The sequence below is a fragment of the Aulonocara sp. 'chitande type north' Nkhata Bay genome, linkage group LG15, assembly GCF_057382095.1.
Source record: "Aulonocara sp. 'chitande type north' Nkhata Bay isolate Kocher_YH1m ecotype deep benthic linkage group LG15, A_spYH_male_GT1.1, whole genome shotgun sequence".
Taxonomy (NCBI): Eukaryota; Metazoa; Chordata; class Actinopteri; order Cichliformes; family Cichlidae; genus Aulonocara; species Aulonocara sp. 'chitande type north' Nkhata Bay.
In genome coordinates, this window is record NC_141358.1 from 19,948,813 (window position 1) to 19,967,468 (window position 18,656).

The 18,656-nt window shown below is 39.2% G+C and overlaps 2 protein-coding genes across 4 annotated transcripts; one reads left to right on the forward strand and one right to left on the reverse strand.

The window, feature by feature from the left end:
- Positions 1–513: 513 nt before the first annotated feature.
- gnpat (glyceronephosphate O-acyltransferase) lies at positions 514–12,819 on the reverse strand. Of its 2 annotated transcripts, none has more exons than XM_086264861.1 (17): positions 12,633–12,819; positions 10,799–10,990; positions 9,833–10,009; positions 9,626–9,755; positions 9,316–9,443; positions 9,130–9,205; positions 8,788–8,939; positions 8,264–8,394; positions 7,590–7,828; positions 6,423–6,521; positions 5,948–6,121; positions 4,888–4,967; positions 4,645–4,785; positions 4,094–4,187; positions 3,894–3,987; positions 3,334–3,398; positions 514–3,242 (listed from the first exon to the last, which is right to left on the reverse strand). In XM_086264861.1, exons 1-17 carry the CDS (start codon positions 12,654–12,656, stop codon positions 3,199–3,201), a joined length of 2,040 nt encoding a protein of 679 aa, XP_086120987.1. In that variant the 5' UTR covers positions 12,657–12,819; the 3' UTR covers positions 514–3,198. The 2 variants fall into 2 exon arrangements, with proteins under 2 accessions (XP_086120987.1, XP_086120986.1); XM_086264860.1 differs by having other exon boundaries at positions 5,948–6,124.
- fsaf1 (40S small subunit processome assembly factor 1) lies at positions 12,817–18,610 on the forward strand. Of its 2 annotated transcripts, XM_086264862.1 has the most exons (9): positions 12,818–13,054; positions 14,504–14,680; positions 14,799–14,890; positions 15,829–15,888; positions 16,089–16,184; positions 16,277–16,363; positions 16,453–16,487; positions 16,728–16,847; positions 18,369–18,610. In XM_086264862.1, the coding sequence occupies exons 1-9, from the start codon at positions 12,976–12,978 to the stop codon at positions 18,370–18,372; spliced, it is 750 nt and encodes a 249-aa protein (XP_086120988.1). In that variant the 5' UTR covers positions 12,818–12,975; the 3' UTR covers positions 18,373–18,610. The 2 variants fall into 2 exon arrangements, with proteins under 2 accessions (XP_086120989.1, XP_086120988.1); XM_086264863.1 differs by lacking the exon at positions 18,369–18,610 and having other exon boundaries at positions 12,817–13,054; positions 16,728–16,851.
- The last annotated feature ends 46 nt before the right edge of the window (positions 18,611–18,656 follow it).

The following is an 18,656-nucleotide window of genomic DNA, read 5'->3' on the forward strand; positions in this document are numbered from 1 at the left end:
AGTTTGATCCCTGGCTGCTCCGGTCTACATGTCAAAGCATCCCTTGACAAAAGTACTGAAGCCCAAATTGTCCAAATGTATCCATTGGAGTGGTTATGTGATAGGAAGAAACTGTTCAGAGGTCTAAAATACGTGTGCAAATGTAGCTTAAAACTGAATATTGGTAAATTTTGATTTTAAAAGTCAACAACCAATGAGAGCGATGTGAACTGGTAGCCAAAGTCATGCATCCTGAGATTTGCACAGGGATAGTTGTAGACCGAAAGAAAGAAGCCGAACATTTTGAGATTAAAGTTTATGGAAGTACATCAGCAATGATAACATATGCTCACTTGATCTTTTAATCAGGTATGATCAAAGAGTTTCTCTCAATATCTGAGCCACAAGAGAACCGACTATCACACCAAACGCTGGATGTTGGAGGATGATGATGGAGTGAATGTTAATCAATTGGATCATCTTCATCCCGCAACCCAGTTTATCGACAGAAGAGACAATTTCAGAGACGAGAACTGTATTTCAAAAGGTTTTATTAACATACTTTTTCCATTTAACCAGCCTATACATTTAGTACTAAAAGGCCCTTGTACACTGACCTACCATATTATTAGGTACAGTCTAATGGAATCCAATACTGTTTAAGTGAAATGCTGTGGTCTAAATTTTAGGAATACTTAAAAGTAATGCAGCCCAGCAAACAACTATACAGCAAAAAAAAAAAAGTAACCATAAACCAGATTTAGCATTATGACAACATTAAGAAAAGCTTTTAAAAGACCAGCTGATAGATTCAAATGAATTGGATCTCATGAATGTATCTAATAATGTGGCTATAAAATGTAAATGCACAGGAAGAAATCTGATCTTTAGACATTATTTGACAGCTGTTATTGAGGTGAGAAAGTAAAACAATTCAAACGCAGAACACAAACTTGAACTTTTGTCGGCGTAATGAAATGAAATGAAACTTTTCTTTAGGTTAAAGTTCACTTTAAGTTTTACAAGCTCAACATCTGACCAACGGATAAACAAATAAAGCTGAATAAACACTTTAGTGCAGAAAAGTTTGAAGATGTTGCGATTTCTCTTTTTTGCCAAACCACAGAAATCTGACAGACACTATATGGACAAAAGTATTGGGCCACACATCTTAATCTTTGAAGCAAGGCGTTTTGCTACAGGTATTTAAAATCAACCATCCAGTTATTCAGTCTGCCCATACAAACATTTGAAAAAGAATGAGAGTGGTACTTTAATGGGATGCCACAGATATAACAAGTCTGTTTGTGAAATTTCTTTCCTCCTACATATTCCACAATCAGCTGTAAGTGGTTTTATGTCAGACCACATACCCTAATACAGCAATGTGGGTTCTCCAAATGCTGAGGCACAGTAATAGTCACCATCACTCTGCTGACTGAGATCCAAACCTCCTCTGGCATTAACAGCAGCACAATCATGTGCACCAGGAGCTTTTTGGTATAGGTAGGTGTAATGTGTAAGTAACCCACTACTTCTGCTATTACAGTGCATTTTTGAGAGTCCTCATTTAAGTCTTCCTTTACGTACAACTTTTCTATGCATCATAGAAAGCTGTTTGCATATCAAGGTTTTGTTACTTTGGCTGTCAATGTTACACAACCCCCCCCCCCCCATTTACTTTTAGGCCCACAGTTATTCTACTACAGCACCAATCTATATTTTTTGACATTTGTCAAGTTCTTTACTGCCTTTTTTGCACATTACTTATACTCAAACCTAAATAGGGTACTACCTTTTGTTTCCCATTAAATTTTGCAGGAATCTTTGACATTAGGCACACAAACAAGATCACTGAAAGCTGTGCTTATTGTTTGTTAAGTTGCAGCTCAAATGTAACACAGATGGCAATTTCCATGAAATTTGGTTTGGCTTTGCTCATAGTTAAACCAATCTGTACCGTTTTTCTTTGCCTCCAAAGCATTTTCCAGCAAGAACTCAAATCTGCTGCTGTTGAATTGATGGGATTTCTAAGGTAACAGGAGTGCACAGATAGGAGTCGACAAAATAAATGATCTAGTTTTACCTCGAAAACTTGAACTACAAAAACTAAATAAAAAACACTCACTGAAAAATGTTACCATGCTAATCGTGTGTAATCCTGAGTCCTGAATAAGCCACTGAAAATATTCTGAAAATTCCTTCTATGAATTTTCTTACTTCCCTTGTAAGGAACAAACCCCGTGTGTATCACTTCTTTAAATATAAATAAAGCCTGAACATTATTCTCCTTTTAGATACTATAAGTAAAACTCAATGATACTATGATGCAACTTCAGTAACTAGTCGAGACTCAAGAATTTATTTCCCACAAACCTGTGCCTTTGGTACAGCTGGTAATGCTTGAGTATAACTTCAATTGTATATGGAGTTTGGCAACTTGATGACCCTGGCATTGAACTTGTAGCAGTGTCTCCACTGTGTAAACAAAGACATATGTACTTCTTGTCCAAGTAGTTTGGAGAGTTGGCAAAAAGGCCTGAGGATGGGTGGGTAGACGGGTAGTATGTGGTACTAAAATATTTACCCAAAGTTCAAATACATAATCACCAAATTCAAGAAAACAAAGAAACCAGCACCACAACATACAACTGGGATAGAGGCCCACACCACACAGCATGAATACATTAGTATTCAAAAAAAAAGTGCTCAAAAGGATAGGAGTGACTAACAGCTAACAAACATAAAGCTTGAATGAAAAAGCAAAGTGAGGAAAACAAAAGCCATGTTCAGAGTTAGAAACACATTTCAAATGCATTAACAGAGAATGGCCTCTACGCTGAGTGAAGATGGCACATTCAGAAGCTTTCACAAGGTCGCTCATAAGCAAAAGATCCGTTATTCAGAATGAGCCAAAGAAGCTCAGCAGTGTACCTTCAAAGGCTTCACTCATCATGTGGTTTTATGTAGATTCATAAAAAAGGTTTTAAAAGGAGAATCTGAGAAGCATTTTGGAAAAAAGGCAAGGAGAGAAATTAAAGAAAAAAAAAAACTAAACGCAGGGTTGAGCTGTCTCCAGATGGCAAGTCTTTTGTTCCATCTCTCACAGAACACAGCAAGTAGGCCAGGACGACTCGTAACAAACCACGTGGAGCAGAGCGACATCAGCGCATTGCCCTGACCGTCCGCGATGCCCTTCGGCTAATAGGGGTCGCTGAATTAGAGGTGAGCTACAACAGATTTCTGAGTGGGGAGTTTTCCTCCTGTAGGGACAGAAAATATGTGTGGTTTAAAGCAAACCCAACAAATATGCAGTCTGGTTATTTAGACACAAACTTACAGCTTATTTCTTACCAAGAGTGTCTTCCAAGGAGTTTAACATCACCTTGTTGAGTTTTAAAGTCCCCTGTTCCTCGCCTCTGAAGGAAAAACATTGAAGCAATAGTTGTTACTTTCAAGACAAAAAAAAAAAAAAAAAAAAAAGACTTAATTAAAATGTAGTTCTAGTGGCACTTTATAGCGTTCACTGGATAATCCAATATTAAAGGGATGCCTCCTACATTTCTTAAAAATCAGTGTTGCAGAGGCATTGTGAGCTGGAAGTAGAAATTAGAGGAATGATATCAACACTAAAGCAAATAAAATCCAAACCATCTGCCAGACTAGATAACAGATAAGAGAGGTAATATATTTTTGGATGAAATGAAAAGAGTAAAACTAAAAAGCTTTGTGGTTTCCACTTTATTCTGACCATAAAGGTTTTGGTTTTCTTGCTGTGTTTTAATTGACTTTTGATCACATTATACAAATGAGCTCAATATTTCCCACACACAAAGGGCATAGGTGTAAGGGTGGGATAGCCAGACAGCCGATCAAACCAACATGGGACACGCAGGTGAGTAAAACCAACATACCCTTTGATTTTCTGCACAGCTCCAAGTCTTATCAAAGCTGCCAGAGCATTCTTCTGGAGGTCCGATGACAACACTTCAATATACCTTAATCTACCTGGAAATACACATGAGCACTTAACATGTAATCATTGGCATAGAGTACTGAATGTTTGAAAATAAAAATCACAAGTAGAAATAAGAAACATTTTTAAAGAGAGAACCTGTGAGAAGATGTTTGATGATGAACTTCCGGACAGCAGGAATAAACTGTTTTTCTGTCAGACAGTCTTCTTCACACAGGAACCGACACACCACCTGCCACCACAAACGCAAACAAGGAACTGTTAGGACTGATGAGTCAACAGCACCCTCTAGAGGACATCTGCACAAACCTAAGGTATTTTACAAAGTTTCAAAATATAATGAAATAGCTCCAATTATAAACAGGAGCTAACAGATCTAATTATAAATATCCCAGTGTATTACACAATTTAAATTTATATGGTTGAGATTGAGGTGTCCTTCTTATCATACCGTACGTTGTTATTTAAATACAATATATAAGAGAAAATTATAAATTATAATAAATCTCCTTTCAAATCTGATAATTTGTTTTTTAATCATTTGAACCAAACTGCTTTTCTTTGATCTATTTTCATGCACTTGACATCATAATACAGGACTGACTCTTCCAACCTGTTACATGCAAAATACGATCCAGCCAACTCGTGTTCAAAACGACACTGTGTCGCTGTGTATGCATCTCCCTCACCTGGTATCCTTGTAAGAATGGATCGAGAACACTGGTGAGGAAGGCCAAAGTCCTGTGCCCTCTCTCGGTGATCAGAACCTCCTGCTGGTTTATTTGCAGAGCTCCGGTCTTCACCAGCAGGTAACAGGCCTCCTCAAAGTCCTGCCAGACAACAGGAGGTGAGAGAAATGTGTCACAATGACCATACAATAATTTATTCATAATTAATCTGGAGTACACCAGCACAGAGAAGATGTGTCTCACCTGTACAGTAGCTCCAGGACAGAGAATGAACTCATTAGAAAACATGTTTCTCAGGAAGCTGAAGCCGTTGTAGATCTCCTCTGGAAGACACATACAGAGGTCACCACCGCATATCATGTACCCCTCCATCCCCAGTATTCTCCATATTCCCTCCCCCATCTCAGCCTTTGTGTCCAAACAGCTCAACCTGTGCTGTTTCTCTGACGCACTCCTCCCTAATCCTGTCCATTCTGGTCACTCCCAGTGAAAACCTCATCTTCACCCCTGCCACCTTCAACTTGGGCTCCTGTCTCTTCGTTTCATCATAGTAGGTCTCACTAATATTTTGGAAACCTTCCCCTTTCACTCTTGTTGCTATCCTCCCATCGCAAATCACACCTGACAGTCATCTCCACCCACTCCTCCCTGTCTGTAGTCTCTTCTGCACCATCCACTGCTTTTGACCCCAGTATTTGAACTTGTCCAGCTTCACGGTTACATCTGCATCATAGCAAATGTGCCAGCATAAACAGGCTGAGTTTAAGTGACTTTTTAAAGACACTTAGCTGCCAGCTGAGTTTAGATTTTTATTTTTTCATTGTTAGTTTGACTTTGCAATATGGATTCACAATTAAAAAAAGATTAAATTATCATACCATATAAAAACTTTTGACAGATTAAGAACTTCCACAGAATCTAAAACCACAAAACAAAAAAAACAAAAAAAAACCTGAACTGTAAACTGTCACAATGGTCGCGTCTTCCCTTTTGTGACTAAAAACATCCGCGTTAAAAATAGATGTCAGCTCAAGTTAAGAGAACATTTAAAAACCTCTTTTTTCATCAGATAAGTTTAATTTTTTTTTTTTTTTAACCTTGTGCTCAGTTGGCACAAAATTACTTGGAAAAACTGAAAAGGAATTTTCTCGAGATCAACAGTTAGCTCCCATTTCCTGTTACACAAAGTAGATTTAATCTGTGGTGTCCTAACTAACAGTAGTACTACTTGTTTTTCCTGTATTTCTACCTGCACTCATAATGACTGAGCAGGCTGAGAGTAGCACAGTGGTGGCAGTCTTACGTTTCCGGTTGGAGGCAGCAGTGTGGATGGCTGAGGCCAGCAGGGCCGGTCGGATGAAGACGTTTAGTGCTTGATTCCTGTAGGAGACGCAGGAGAGTATGACGACTGCCTGGTTTAGGAGCTCCTCTTCTGGAGTAATGGCACTGCGAGTCTCTCCGGGCACCTGTTGACCTCCTACTTCAAGAGATAATTAACATTCATTTACTTATGTTTTCCTTTTTTGTAAACAGTTTTTAATTGTCTGTGTTTTAAGTGGAGTCAGATTAGAAAGAAAAATAAATAAATCTAGCCGTCCTTTCCTGTGGTTGACTGGCCTCTGTCTTTGTTGATTATTTGTACTGGACTCTGAGTATCAGCTAGATTATTTAAATGTAGTCTTTAGCTCGTGTTTTTATGACTGGGCTAATATTAGAACGATTAAAAAAAAAAAAAAAAATTGACATTGAGAAATAAAAACACCCGGGATAAAACAAACCTTGTTCCAATGCCAGCTGGACTCTTCCCTCAGAGATCCTCACCAGACCTCGATGAAGGGAAAGACTGGAGGAAACAACCTCTGAGGGAGGTATGTGGTCTGAAGAAACGAGAGAATCATAGATGAGGGGAAAAAAAAAAAAAAAAAAAGATGGGATGGAAATCCCACGTTGTTGAGCTGCATATCAATATCACATCATCCCTATGCATTGCTCTACCCCTGTCGGTTTATGTTTAAGGTTGCATCTCTCCTTGTTTTGTCTGTGAAGGTTCACAGTCATCCAGGTCATCGTAGTCAAAGGAGCTTGCAAAGAAAAGCGTCTGGACTTCTTTAAGTTGCTTGAAGACGTTTCACCTCTCATCCGAGAAGCTTCTTCAGTTCTAAGGTCAAATGGTGGAGAGTCCCAGATATAAACCTAGTGGGAGTAACCCCCCACAGAGGGACAAAAGGACCCCCTGATGATCCTCTAATCGCCTGAGCCAAGGTGTGAAACTGGGTGTGGGTCCCAATCAGCTAGAGTTTCGGGTGAGTTCATTGTGAAACCTGGCCCCACCTTATCATGCGAATTCCTGAGATCAGAATCTCCTTGTTTTGTTTTTACAAGGTTCCTAAAAACTGTCTGAATTAGTGCAAGTCTCTTGACTGCACTTCACCTAAAACAGGGGTGCCCAATCCCAGTCCTCGAGAGCTACTATCCTGCAGCTTTTAGATGCATCCCTACTCCAACACAGCTGAATCAAATGGTTTGATTACCTCTTCAGCATGCCATCATGTTTGGCAAAGGCCTGATAACAAGCCATTCATTTGATTCAGGTGTGTGGGAACAAGGATGCATCTAAAAGCTGCAGGACGGTAGCTCTCGAGGACCGGGATTGGGCACCCCTGACCTAAAAGGAAATAAAACTTTAGTACAAATGTTTTCACATCATTTGAGTATTTCTTAATGTTAATCTGTTCTTAATCTGCTTTTATCCATGTTGAACTTTTACTTATCTTACCAACATCAGCCTGAGGACTGCATGTATATGTGTCAATGTGCACACAGCCATGAAAAGATTGTATGAACTTTATATCAAGATTGTTCGATTTGGCCTCTTGTTAGTCCTCTCACTTTAGTACATAGAGTTTTCATTATTGCTAAAACCGATAACTGGGCTCATACGGTACCCGGCCAGTGGAGGAAGGCTCCGTAGTGCCGAGAGAGGTCCCTGAGCCACACTGCTTGTTCAGTGAGCTCATCGAGTGCTGTCCCTTGCTTATCCTCCGCCGCCTGTTTCTGCAGCAGGACGAAGGCCAGAAGGACCCAAGGCTTCAGGACCATGTTCTCCTCCTGGGCTCGCACCAGCCTGTAGGCGGAGTCATTCACAAAGCTGAGGATTTCCTCACTGGGTCTCGTGGGGATATGTCTGGAATCATAAAGCTCAAAGTTAGTCGGTACTATATTTTGCATCTGTAACGAGCCTAAACATAAAACTACTTCTTTAGTTAAATAAATACAAAATGTGTACGGCTAACCAAGAGAGAGATGGTTTGAAAATGTGAGCACTGTCCACAAGACACTCGTTAAAGTGAGAAGAAAGAGGCCAAATTCAAAACTTTATAAATATCTAGCATGGATATTGACGGATAGTAATAATGTTTTTATAACTATTCAAGTACAGAAGATAATAAAATGTCCAAAAAAATTTATTTAATAAGGAAAAAGACAAGCAAATGACACAGGGCCAAGTCATGGCTTGGATTTGAGTCATTTTCACAAAATACTAAAAGTTAAAATCAGTGGAAAATAGAGATATTTGAGCTATTTGAGACTACAAATGGAATTTAAATTAAAACAGTACCTTGGTATCAGGTTGAACTGGCTGCGGTTAACTCTGCTTTCAGCTAAACTTCTTACAGACACAGGTTGGCCAAAGTATACGTGGATACTGCCGTAGTCTTCACTGAGGATCTTTCTAGCTTTAAACAGGCCCTACAAAGGAGACGAGAAGAAGAAGAGCAGAGTGATTTACAATAAGTCTTTAAAGACAAAGAAAGACCCACTTACACTTACTCAACACGCTCAAGTCTCCGTGACCCATTTTCCGATACCAACTCTGCGTTTTATTATCATACAGTATGTGTTGGCAAGTCTGCAAGTGAAATATGCATTCAGACTATTCTTTGAAATACAAGTCAGTCAAAAACAAAAAAAGATGTCTTTGATCTCAAGTAATCAGACTAGCTGCTTTACACTTCCAAAATGCCAGAATAAATAACTTTCTGCACTCGAGACTGCCAACTACAGCTTTTGATTTCAACAGCTTTGCTATGATTATGAATTAACGATATTATGTTCACAGTAAACAGGTCTCATGTTACTCACTGAAGTGGACTCCTTGGGTTTTGGCACACCCAGCAGCTCCCTGGCATAAAGCGCCTCCTCCAGAGTCCTCTCATAGCTGATACTCACGGGGACCAAGCTAATGTCAAACACTTCTCCTTTAAGAAATGGGTCCATCACTATATTTAACAGACCTGGAGGAGGACACACAGACAAGGATAAATGCCAAAAGTACATTTACTGCTGAATAAAGTTCTGGTGACACACGGCTAGAAAAATCATCTGCAACCATATCACTTTTACATGTTTAAAGAAACAGCTTCAGATCTACATTTTTCACTAATAACCTGGGAGAGATCCTCTGTGCTCAAACCTGAGCCTTACCCAACTTTGGAGTCAAAGACTTGGCCGTTCGGCTTCTGGTGCCCTCTAGGAAAAATTCAACTGGTGCATATCCGTTCTAAGGTTAGGAGATAAAGAGGAACATAAATGGTATAGAAATACAGAAACAAAAAAAAACAAAAATGTGACTCATTCCAAATCACAATCCTAATGAAGCCGCCTCCTCACCTTAAGCATAATCTTGACATACTCAGAGAAGACAGCCCAGTACAACTTATCTCCACCAAAAGACCTCCGAATAAAGAAAGCTCCAGACATCCGCAGCATCTCCCCAACGACCTTCATCCCCATGAAGTCTGCAGAGAAATGCAAAGTTCATGTGCAAATACTGGTGGTGTATTATAAACCCATCTTTAAAACATACGGTCAAGGAGAATTAAGACCTCTGTGACACAGCAAGCTCTGACGAGCTGATACACATGTAGTTAATAATTTGCTAGCCCATCATATACACACACTTGTTCATTCCTTTGCTTACCCATGCCAGCAGCAATAACAGGTAGAGCCAGGTCGTAGGTGTACAGGATGTACGACATCAACAAGAAGTCCATGTAGCTGCGGTGACTGGGCAGGAGTACTACTGGGTGGTTATGAATGGCCTGCTGGAGCTAACGACAATGAAAGCACAAGTTAAGTGAATCTGTGCGAGTTCGAGTAACTGTCTGAGCTATCATCCCGCACTCACTCTCTGGAGGCCCTCTTCGTTGACACAGATGCTCCTGAACAAGGTTTTAAAGACTTTGGAGAGAGTGAAGGCGAAGAAGCGAACCGTGCTGAGCTGCAAGCGTTGAGCCATCTCCTCCAAGATGGCTGCCGCCTCCCCAGTGACTTCATCTGTGGTCATGCCCTTCTCTTTAGAAACCTCAAATTCAAAATAAATCAATTACAAACAAAGACATGTTAAAACAAATTATGCTTAAAAAAAAAAAATGTAAATGTGATTCATTTCTGACAATAAGAATGCAGGATGATTTTTGTCCCTCTCTGTCAATTTTCTTCGTCTATAAACTCGAGAGAAAACTTTGGACTTTGTCTATTTGTAGTAGCTCCTGACTTTGAAGTTTTCACTGTATGAAATAAGGTAATATTTCAAAATAAATTAGAAACCATTTCCTGTTACTGTGTCATAAAACACCACGCTGTCCTTGAATGCTAGTACTGGTGTTAATTTTAAAAAGTGCATGGCACAAACTACATTTCCTCTGATAGCCACTGGAGATTGGCTCAAAAAGCAGATCAATCTTCATGATTTAAGCTTAAAGGTAAAGTCAGGGTTGCCATGATTAAAAGAATGCTGCAGACACAGGTGGCTGTAGCTGCAATTAGGTTAAATGTGTTTTCTACACTTAAACTAAGGTCATTTGAGTTACTAAATTGGGCCTCTTAGCTGCGTTTGTGGTGTCGGTGTCTCCTGAAGCACTTTTATTATGTGGTTAACTGTGCTGAGCTTCATACCTGTCTGTGCTCAACTCTAAAGCTGTGTAAAACTTGTTACTTTAGCTCGCTTGCACACATTTTCTTGTTGCAGAAACCCTTGAAATAAATGCGTTAAAGAATGGAAAGTGCAGGAGACATTTTTCACTGAGAAATGTAATTTTCTGAACTGAAGAGAAAAATACATCCACCAGGTATAACCAGAAAGCCAATTTACCTGAGTGATGACATAACCCAGCTGATCAGACTGCAGCACCATTTGCTTCAGCTCACTGACTTTGCATGGAGTCAATCCTTTGTAAAGAACAGGAGTGTAACATTTGAGAGCGTATCTTAAGTCACTGGAGTTCCTCCTCTCCTCCAGAATATCCTCAAAATCATCTCTCTTCTTTAGCATAGGATCTCTATGCTATTAAGAAAGGGACAAAGTGCACTATTAGAAACATGCTTTACTCACAGTTCTCACTTATATAACATGAGCGACAGTGAAGACAACCACAGACAAATCCTATAGAGGTGAAAAATTGACAGTTGATATGTTTGCAATGTACAAACAGATGTGGCATGCAATGCACGACATCAGCATTTATTGTAAAAATTGTTGTCCGGTGCTGCAGCATTTTTGACACAAACAAGCGACATTCACATAAGCCCACATTCAAAATTTTTGTTAAGCATAAAAGATTTCTTGACACCACTGAAGGAGTGTCAAATTTGCTGCTGGAAATCTTGTTTAACGTTTAAGCTCAAACAATACCTCATATCTAATTTCCTATCCATGTTCTCTTTACGTAATCAATGAGCAGCACTTACAAATATCCACTGTGAAATAAAAAGTGCAATACTGCCCTCTAGGGGTGAAGCTGAAATGGACGCCAAAATTATCACACAAACCTGCACTTTTTTTGGTTATGACAACTATGACAGCGTGTCAGACATGTACATATACTTATAGCGTCAACGCTGCTCGCTTACCAGTATTGTGTGTATATATTAAAAAAAAAAAAGTGATTTCTGGAATTGTAATTTTCATTCTCAAAATAGGCCAATTTTACTTTGATGTGCATGAACACATCAGGGCTCTAAGTTACTGGCACATTCTTAAAGCTTGAACAAACACATGCCACAGTTATTTTTAGTTCTATGATTTTTAGATGTGCAAAAAATATGGCATTAAAAATATTTTTTTACTAAAAATTAAGAGCACCACACGCTTCATTAACGCTCACATCCGGTCCAGTATGTTGAAAGCAGTCACTGGTTGAAAGTAACAAAGTGCATAAGGTAATATCTGCTATAAAAAAAAAAAGTGCTTGAATACAGTAAGCTTTATTAGAGCACTTTAACGTTTTTTTTTTATGTTAAACCAACGCATTAAGTTCACTTGTGATTAAAGGGGCAGTACACACAAATCATGAGAGAGTAGCTTATTATTCCCCCCACCACCACAGTGAAACTGAATAGGAAACCAGCAGATACTGGTACCATGAGGAGCAGGATTAGGAAATACTGTCGCAACTGTTGCCTCATAGAAGTTTGACATTGGGCTCTTCTTTTGACAGGGTTAGTGCAACTCCAAAGTTAAGTAGTTTTCGCTTAAATCTTCTCGGAAATAAAACATGAGGCCATACATTTTGTCTCCTGTCTGAAAGCTTGAAGCCTGAAACTTCAGGGATATGAGCAAAGAAACTGGCACGATGTAGGAAATCAGTTCGTTACCTAAATTAAAGTGATCCGATCTAGACACACACACACACACACACACACACACTTTCCCAACAACATAACCAACTACATCCAAACACAACACAGCAACGTTAAATTAAATCACCAGCTTCCGCTAAGAAATCACACCACCCATTCTTGTAGTTAAACGTATTTTTCCCACGTTAACCACAAAATTAGCGCATGTTTTAAGCCTGCGTCGCTGCAGACGTGCACAATTCAGCACGAAACCGTTTGAATGAAATGTCAAATGTCAAATAGTGGTCACCGAGCGAGGGCGGAGAGCTGAGCTAGCTTAGCCCGCTGGCTGAGACCTGCATACCTACCGAATAAACAGCTTCGGAGGCCATGTCACACTTTACAAACACACGAGCGATACATCCAGCGAACTTAATACGTGCACGTTTATTTTGCACGGTCCTGTCTCTTCTTATCACACTGTTAGCTGGTAACAACACCTGAAAACTTCACATGGGCGTATTTAACAAGTGGCATTTCCGTGGCAGCATTTTAGCCCTTCCCTCTTTTACCTACGGTGGCCGGACAGGACTAATATGCCGGGTTGCACTGCATGTACCATGTGCGCTCTGTTGTCATTGAAACGAGCAAGTTAGCGACAATACTTAAGCTCTCATTTTTACCGCTTACTCTGCTTATTATTAGCACGAAATGGGGTCCGAAAGAAACGGGAATAAAGACGAAGATTGCTTGTTTCTGGAGCATGTTTTGGACAAGCTTTATGACTTTGGTAAGTGTGGTTAGCTGGCTGGCTAATGTTAGCTTTACTGGCTACTTTAAAGGCTGGTACTGTGTTTGAGATTTGCTCTATTACTTGTTGGTTATAATATTATGTTTCATGAGTCTACTTGCAAGGAAAAGAAGCATCGAAAAATGTCTTTAAATTATGTTACATGTTTCGTTGTATTAGCCAGAATAGTTACTCTAAAGTTAGCTCATGTTTACTGAGTTGTCACCTAAAATGAATATTATACCAGTAAATGGCAGAAAACTCTCTTAGTATACAAAGCTCAGCTCAGCTTTGCTTATGTTGCACCATCCATATAAACGTGCAACTCAAAGGGCTTCACATGGCTATAATAAAAAAACACAGAAAAGCAACACTGGTGATTTTTAATGTACATGAACCACATGAGTAAATGACAGCGTATTATATTATACAGTAAATACTGAGATTCGCATACCGAGATTAAAAAAGCATGAAAATTAAAAATAAGTCAAGTGTCGAAACTTGATAAAAAGCTTCTCCATCTGACAACTGCTTCAGCTTCCATCTCGCAGCTACCTCCAGCATCATAATCTTTCACACCAACCAACACAAACGTGTCCTCGTTCACTACATCCATGAATTTTGTCTCCAAACTGCTCAACCCGAGCTGTCCCTCTGATGTACTCCTTTCTAATACTGTCCATTCTGGTCACTCCCAGTGAAAAGCTCAACAGCTTTAGCTCTGCAACCTCGAGCTTAGTCTCTTTGTTTCATCATAGTAGGACTCACTAATGTTTTTTAAACCTTCGCTTTCACTCTTGCTGCTATCCTTCTGTCACAAATCAGCTCTGACACTCATCTCCACCCTACCTACACTCCTTTTCACCTCTGTTATGCACTGACTGTTATGCACCTAGATAGTTAAAACTGAGCCACCTTCACTACCTTAACTTATTAGGTCTGCACTGTTACATCTGTCTCCCTCTCATTCACACACGTATGCTGTCTTACTCCTACTGACTTTCATTCCTCTTCTCTGTAGTGCAGTCTAGATAAAAACAAATATAGTTCATGCAATGTAGTTAAGCAGCACCACAAACTGCATTCTCGACATTTTCATAAAGTTATATTGTGACTCTTTGATCAAGTTAATGCAAATCCTGAACATTGTCATTATTAATGTATCAGTGGACAGGGCACAAGCAGGTTTGGTTGAGTGGTGACGGCAAGTGTCGGGGGTGATTTGAGATAGAAGGATAGCAGGAAGAGATTTATTTTAATACTGCTTTGCTGGACTGCATTAGTTGCAGTTTAGTTTTTGCTACAGAAGTGCAAAGTTACCTATACTTTAAAAGTCAGGTGTCTGCTACTTTCTTGTGTTACTGACTTTACCAGAGTTCATGGCCAAGTCATGTAAACAAAACGTTACAGGGTCTGGATTCTGAATCATATTGTTGATTGATGATGTAGGATCAGGACCAAAAAAGAAGTCTCAGAAGAAGAAAAAACGAAAAAGATGCGAAGATTGGGAGGAAGAAGAGGAGCTCCCTGCAGTGAAGGATATATGCAGTGACACTGAAGACTACAGAGCAGAGCAACATGATGCTGAGCAGCAGCAGCAGCAACAACGAAAGGCTGAGCAAACGGGTAGGCAGCATAGCAACAGTATATAACACCCTCAGTCATTTCACTTTTGTCTGTGAGTCATTAAGTTTTCTTTCTTTTCTTTTTTTTACTCATTAATCTGATTCATCCCATTTTCTAGCCTTCGAGCAAGTGAACCAGGTGGAGGTAGTCACATTTCAAGACCCCTCAAAGAAAAGAAAAAAGTCAACACCAAACCCCAACAAAACACCTGTAAGTCTGTTGTACTTGAGCTTACTGTGGCTCTCTATATTTGTTTGGAGGCTGGTATAGTTCAGTTCATGTTGATGGTGTGCAAAAAAAAAAAAATCTTGTATCCAGCTAGCAACTGGTGTTGGGAGTCGTTACGGATATTACACATTTTTCTTGTTACTTTTCATAAAAGTACATTACTTAACTACTTCTTTAGAAACATGAACACGTAGAAACTGAGTCTATGGGTGTGACTTTTACCTGTTGAAGATCAGGCTTTGGCTGCTGGGCTGGGTCAACATTCACTCAGTTTCATCACCACTCTGGGTTCTTAGCTGGCCTAGCATTAGCATGCTGTCTGTGCAGATATTTGCAAAGCTGCAGTTCTGTTAGCAGCAGACTGATGTTTGTGCAGTTTGCACTTTTTTAAATTTTTATTGTATTTTTTTATAGCACAACAGGAAAAGAGCGCAGTGGTAATGTCCATATCACTACTGCTCTAAAGCTGTAACGCTGTAGATCGCTCCACCCTTTACCTCCTCACACACCCAAATTAAAATCAAACCTTTGTAATGCAAGTAACAACGTAATTGTAACTGTTTTAATTTGTTTTTATCAATTTGGGGGGTTAAATGTGCAGAAAGAGTAGATTAGAAACAGAGTTATGGATGCTACCTATAGAAGGATCAGCAGCAGTGGCTTCTGTGCCAATAGGCTTAATAGGAAATGCAGTCATCTCCTCTTGTCACAGGCATTTTTTTAGGAGCTGTTGCAGTTCATTTTACAGCATTTTCATCTTGGAAACTTGTTTTCCAGTTGATACTATGAAACCTGCTAAATCCTACTGTTTGACCTCCAGCAAACCTCCTTTAAAGATCCTCCTGTCAGAAATGATTCTCATCACTTTCCTTTTCCTCCCGTCTTCATTGCCTTTGGGTTTCTGCTGTCATCCCTTCCAGGCCCTTCACATAGCAGAAAAGGAGCAAAGCGACCAGCTAGGAGAACTCAATTTGGAAAAGGTGATGGTTTCACCACAGTTTACTTCAATTTACTTTGTTATTGCTTCTTCACAAGATTGGAATCCATGTTTTGTTCATGTGTATATATATATATATAGCTGTAGATTATTGTTCTCTGAAAAATATAATTAGCAGTCATGTAGCTCTTCATATCTACATGATTTCTGTTGGCTTTTACTGTATTTGTGTGCTGGGGTCAGGCTCGTCTGGAAGTCCATCGGTTTGGAATTACAGGCTATAAGAAGGAGGAGCAGCGTGTTTTTGAACAGGACAGAGCGGTCATGTTGGGAGCCAGAGTAAGAGCAACATTTTAATCCAACTTTTAAATTTTGCTATAGAGCAGATTTTTTTTATGGCCCAATTTTCATGTATTTAATGTCTCTATCAGCCTCCTAAAAAGGAATATGCGAACTATAAGATACTTCAGCAGCAAATCAAAGAGAAGAAAGAGAAGGAAAAGGAGGAGGCTCAGCTGGTACGACCTGCACTTTCAGGCCAGTCACACTTACAGGAAAATGACTTCTATTTGCTGTTCTTAATGTAGCATAAATTATTTCTTTTTAGGGCCTGAAGAAAAAGAAGAAGAAGAGTAAGCAGAGGTAGGTGAATAAAGTCACACCTTTCTTAAATATCATTGATTATTTACCTTAATTATGAACTTTAATTATTGTTAATGAAATACTTCCCCATCATAGAATTCATCCTAACTCTCCAAAAATTAGTGATTAAATATGAAAATATACTATTTTCATATAGTATATTTATAGTATAATATAAAATATTTTATTTTTTATAATTTCTGTGGCTCCAACCTGTGTTTGCTTCTACTGCTCTGTCAGAAACAGGAAGACAACTGTACCCTCGGGTCCTGGCGCAGCCCCCTCTGGTCAGGTGGGCCGCTTCAAGAACGGCATGCTGCTCCTCAGCTCCAAGGAGATCCAGAAGATCAAAGGCAACAAGTGAGGAAAATAGGAAATGACCAAAACAGAGAACGATGTCTAAAAGCAAACTGTTTAACAGTCTTTCAGTGTATTTAAATCAAAGTGGCTGTTGCCCCCCTGAATGTTCATGATACAGCCCTGAATGAGATTTTCAGTGGCTTCTAAATTTCTTTCTGATTGATAACTTTAAAAAGGGGCAAATTCTCAGTGTATACGTGTTTTAACACGCTAATGCAGAGTTAGTGGTGTTTGAGTTTTTCCCCTGTACTTTATGGCCTGCGCTAAAATAAATATGTAATAGTTTTGCTCTCTGAGAACGACGTGTCAGTTATGGTGATACCGTAAAAGACGTGTAGAACATAAGAGAGAAGCAAACACTAACAGAAAACCAGCTGAGTTCGTCTGCTCTGAAGCAAAGAATAACAGAATCAGTGCTTCTCTGCTGTGTTATAAATCAGTCCTAAAATATGATTAATATTTAATTACTTGCCTTTCAATTTATTATTTATGTTTTGTATTCTGTTTTGATCATTTTTATCTGAAAGTAATTTTGTGTTCTTCTCAATTTAATGGCAAATTTGGAGGTATGGGGCAGGGCAGGTCAACACCCACGTGTCCTTGTATTCATCGTGTTGCTCTGTCATCAGTTATCTGAACTACAAGCAGGAGTAACAGAGGGGCAGAACTGTTAGCTCTCATGTTAGTCCGCATCCCAACAGCGGAACTGGGGAAGGCAGTTGATGCATATTCAATGTTGAATAAATCGCGGCTGCAATCAGAGCTCTCACTCATATATGAAAACCCTGACTTCAGGATGTGTAGCAGCGCATGTTTGAGCCCTTTAATAAAAACAACTTACAGGATGTTTTCCTAAACTTTGGATTCTGATCACTGAACCCATGATGACCATAAAGTCTGAATGATGCTTTTACACACTCAAACGACTCAAGGCATTAAAGGACACAGGACAGACTGAAGGCACTGGCAATGCTGTCAATCGAAAAGCAACTGAAGCATGAAATTCTGATTTCAATAAAACTGTGATTGACATTACACACAAAACCTTTTGTGTTGTTTATCCAATAGTCAAGACTAAATAACCTGCTAAAAAGAAAAAAATGCCTTATTTATCTTAGTTTTATTCTTCGTATTATACCTCGATAGTTGGTGTTGTGTATATTGGATAAGACAGACTTTTCAGTCACTTGTGACATTCATCTATTGCACTATATCCGGTTAACATATTCAAAGAAAATCTGTTGCTGCTTGCAGACAGATTCATATTGTAATAATCATTAATTGTAATATGATTAAAGTTTTTTTTAATGTAGCTGCCCAAAGATGTCACAATAAATATGGGTGTGGTTAGCAATTCGGCACCAGAGCCAATGTCTGCCCCACTGTTGTTTATACTCAGGAGCCGCTACTGCTAATGATCCTATTAAAGTGGATTTTCAAGATATGAAACAATTTAAAGGGTAAAAAGCTGTGGTTAAACGTTTGGTGATAAAGTACATATTTATTTTCTTTGTTTTGCAGGTGAGGAATTTGAATCCTACAGAATGGAAAATGCATACCAGCATGTTATGGAGAGGAAGTGGACACAATAGACATTTCCTGATAATATGTCACTGTCTGGGAGGGATGGTGTTACTGGTGACTATTGTGTGAGAAATTCAGTGGATTGATCTTCGACTGTGCATCATGGACAAGTCTTAAAGCACATAACTGGAGACCGAATACTGTCAAATCATCTTCCATCACAGTTTATTTATTTTGTTTTTATAAATGACAAAAAAAGAGACATTTGTGTATCTTGTGTTGTAC

Bases quoted from the DNA above. Each gene is read 5' to 3' on its own strand.
- gnpat (XM_086264860.1), bottom strand. From the start codon at position 12,656: ATGGCCTCCGAAGCTGTTTATTCG. The intron at 10,010-10,798 runs GTAAATTGGCTT...TTTGAATTTGAG, and splicing joins TGGGTTATGTCATCACTCAG to GTTTCTAAAGAGAAGGGCAT. The intron at 3,399-3,893 runs GTATGTTGGTTT...TTTTTCCTTCAG, and splicing joins GCTGTGCAGAAAATCAAAGG to AGGCGAGGAACAGGGGACTT.
- fsaf1 (XM_086264863.1), top strand. From the start codon at position 12,976: ATGGGGTCCGAAAGAAACGGGAATAAAGACGAAGATTGCTTGTTTCTG. The intron at 14,891-15,828 runs GTAAGTCTGTTG...CATCCCTTCCAG, and splicing joins CAAACCCCAACAAAACACCT to GCCCTTCACATAGCAGAAAA. The intron at 16,488-16,727 runs GTAGGTGAATAA...CTGCTCTGTCAG, and splicing joins AAGAAGAAGAGTAAGCAGAG to AAACAGGAAGACAACTGTAC.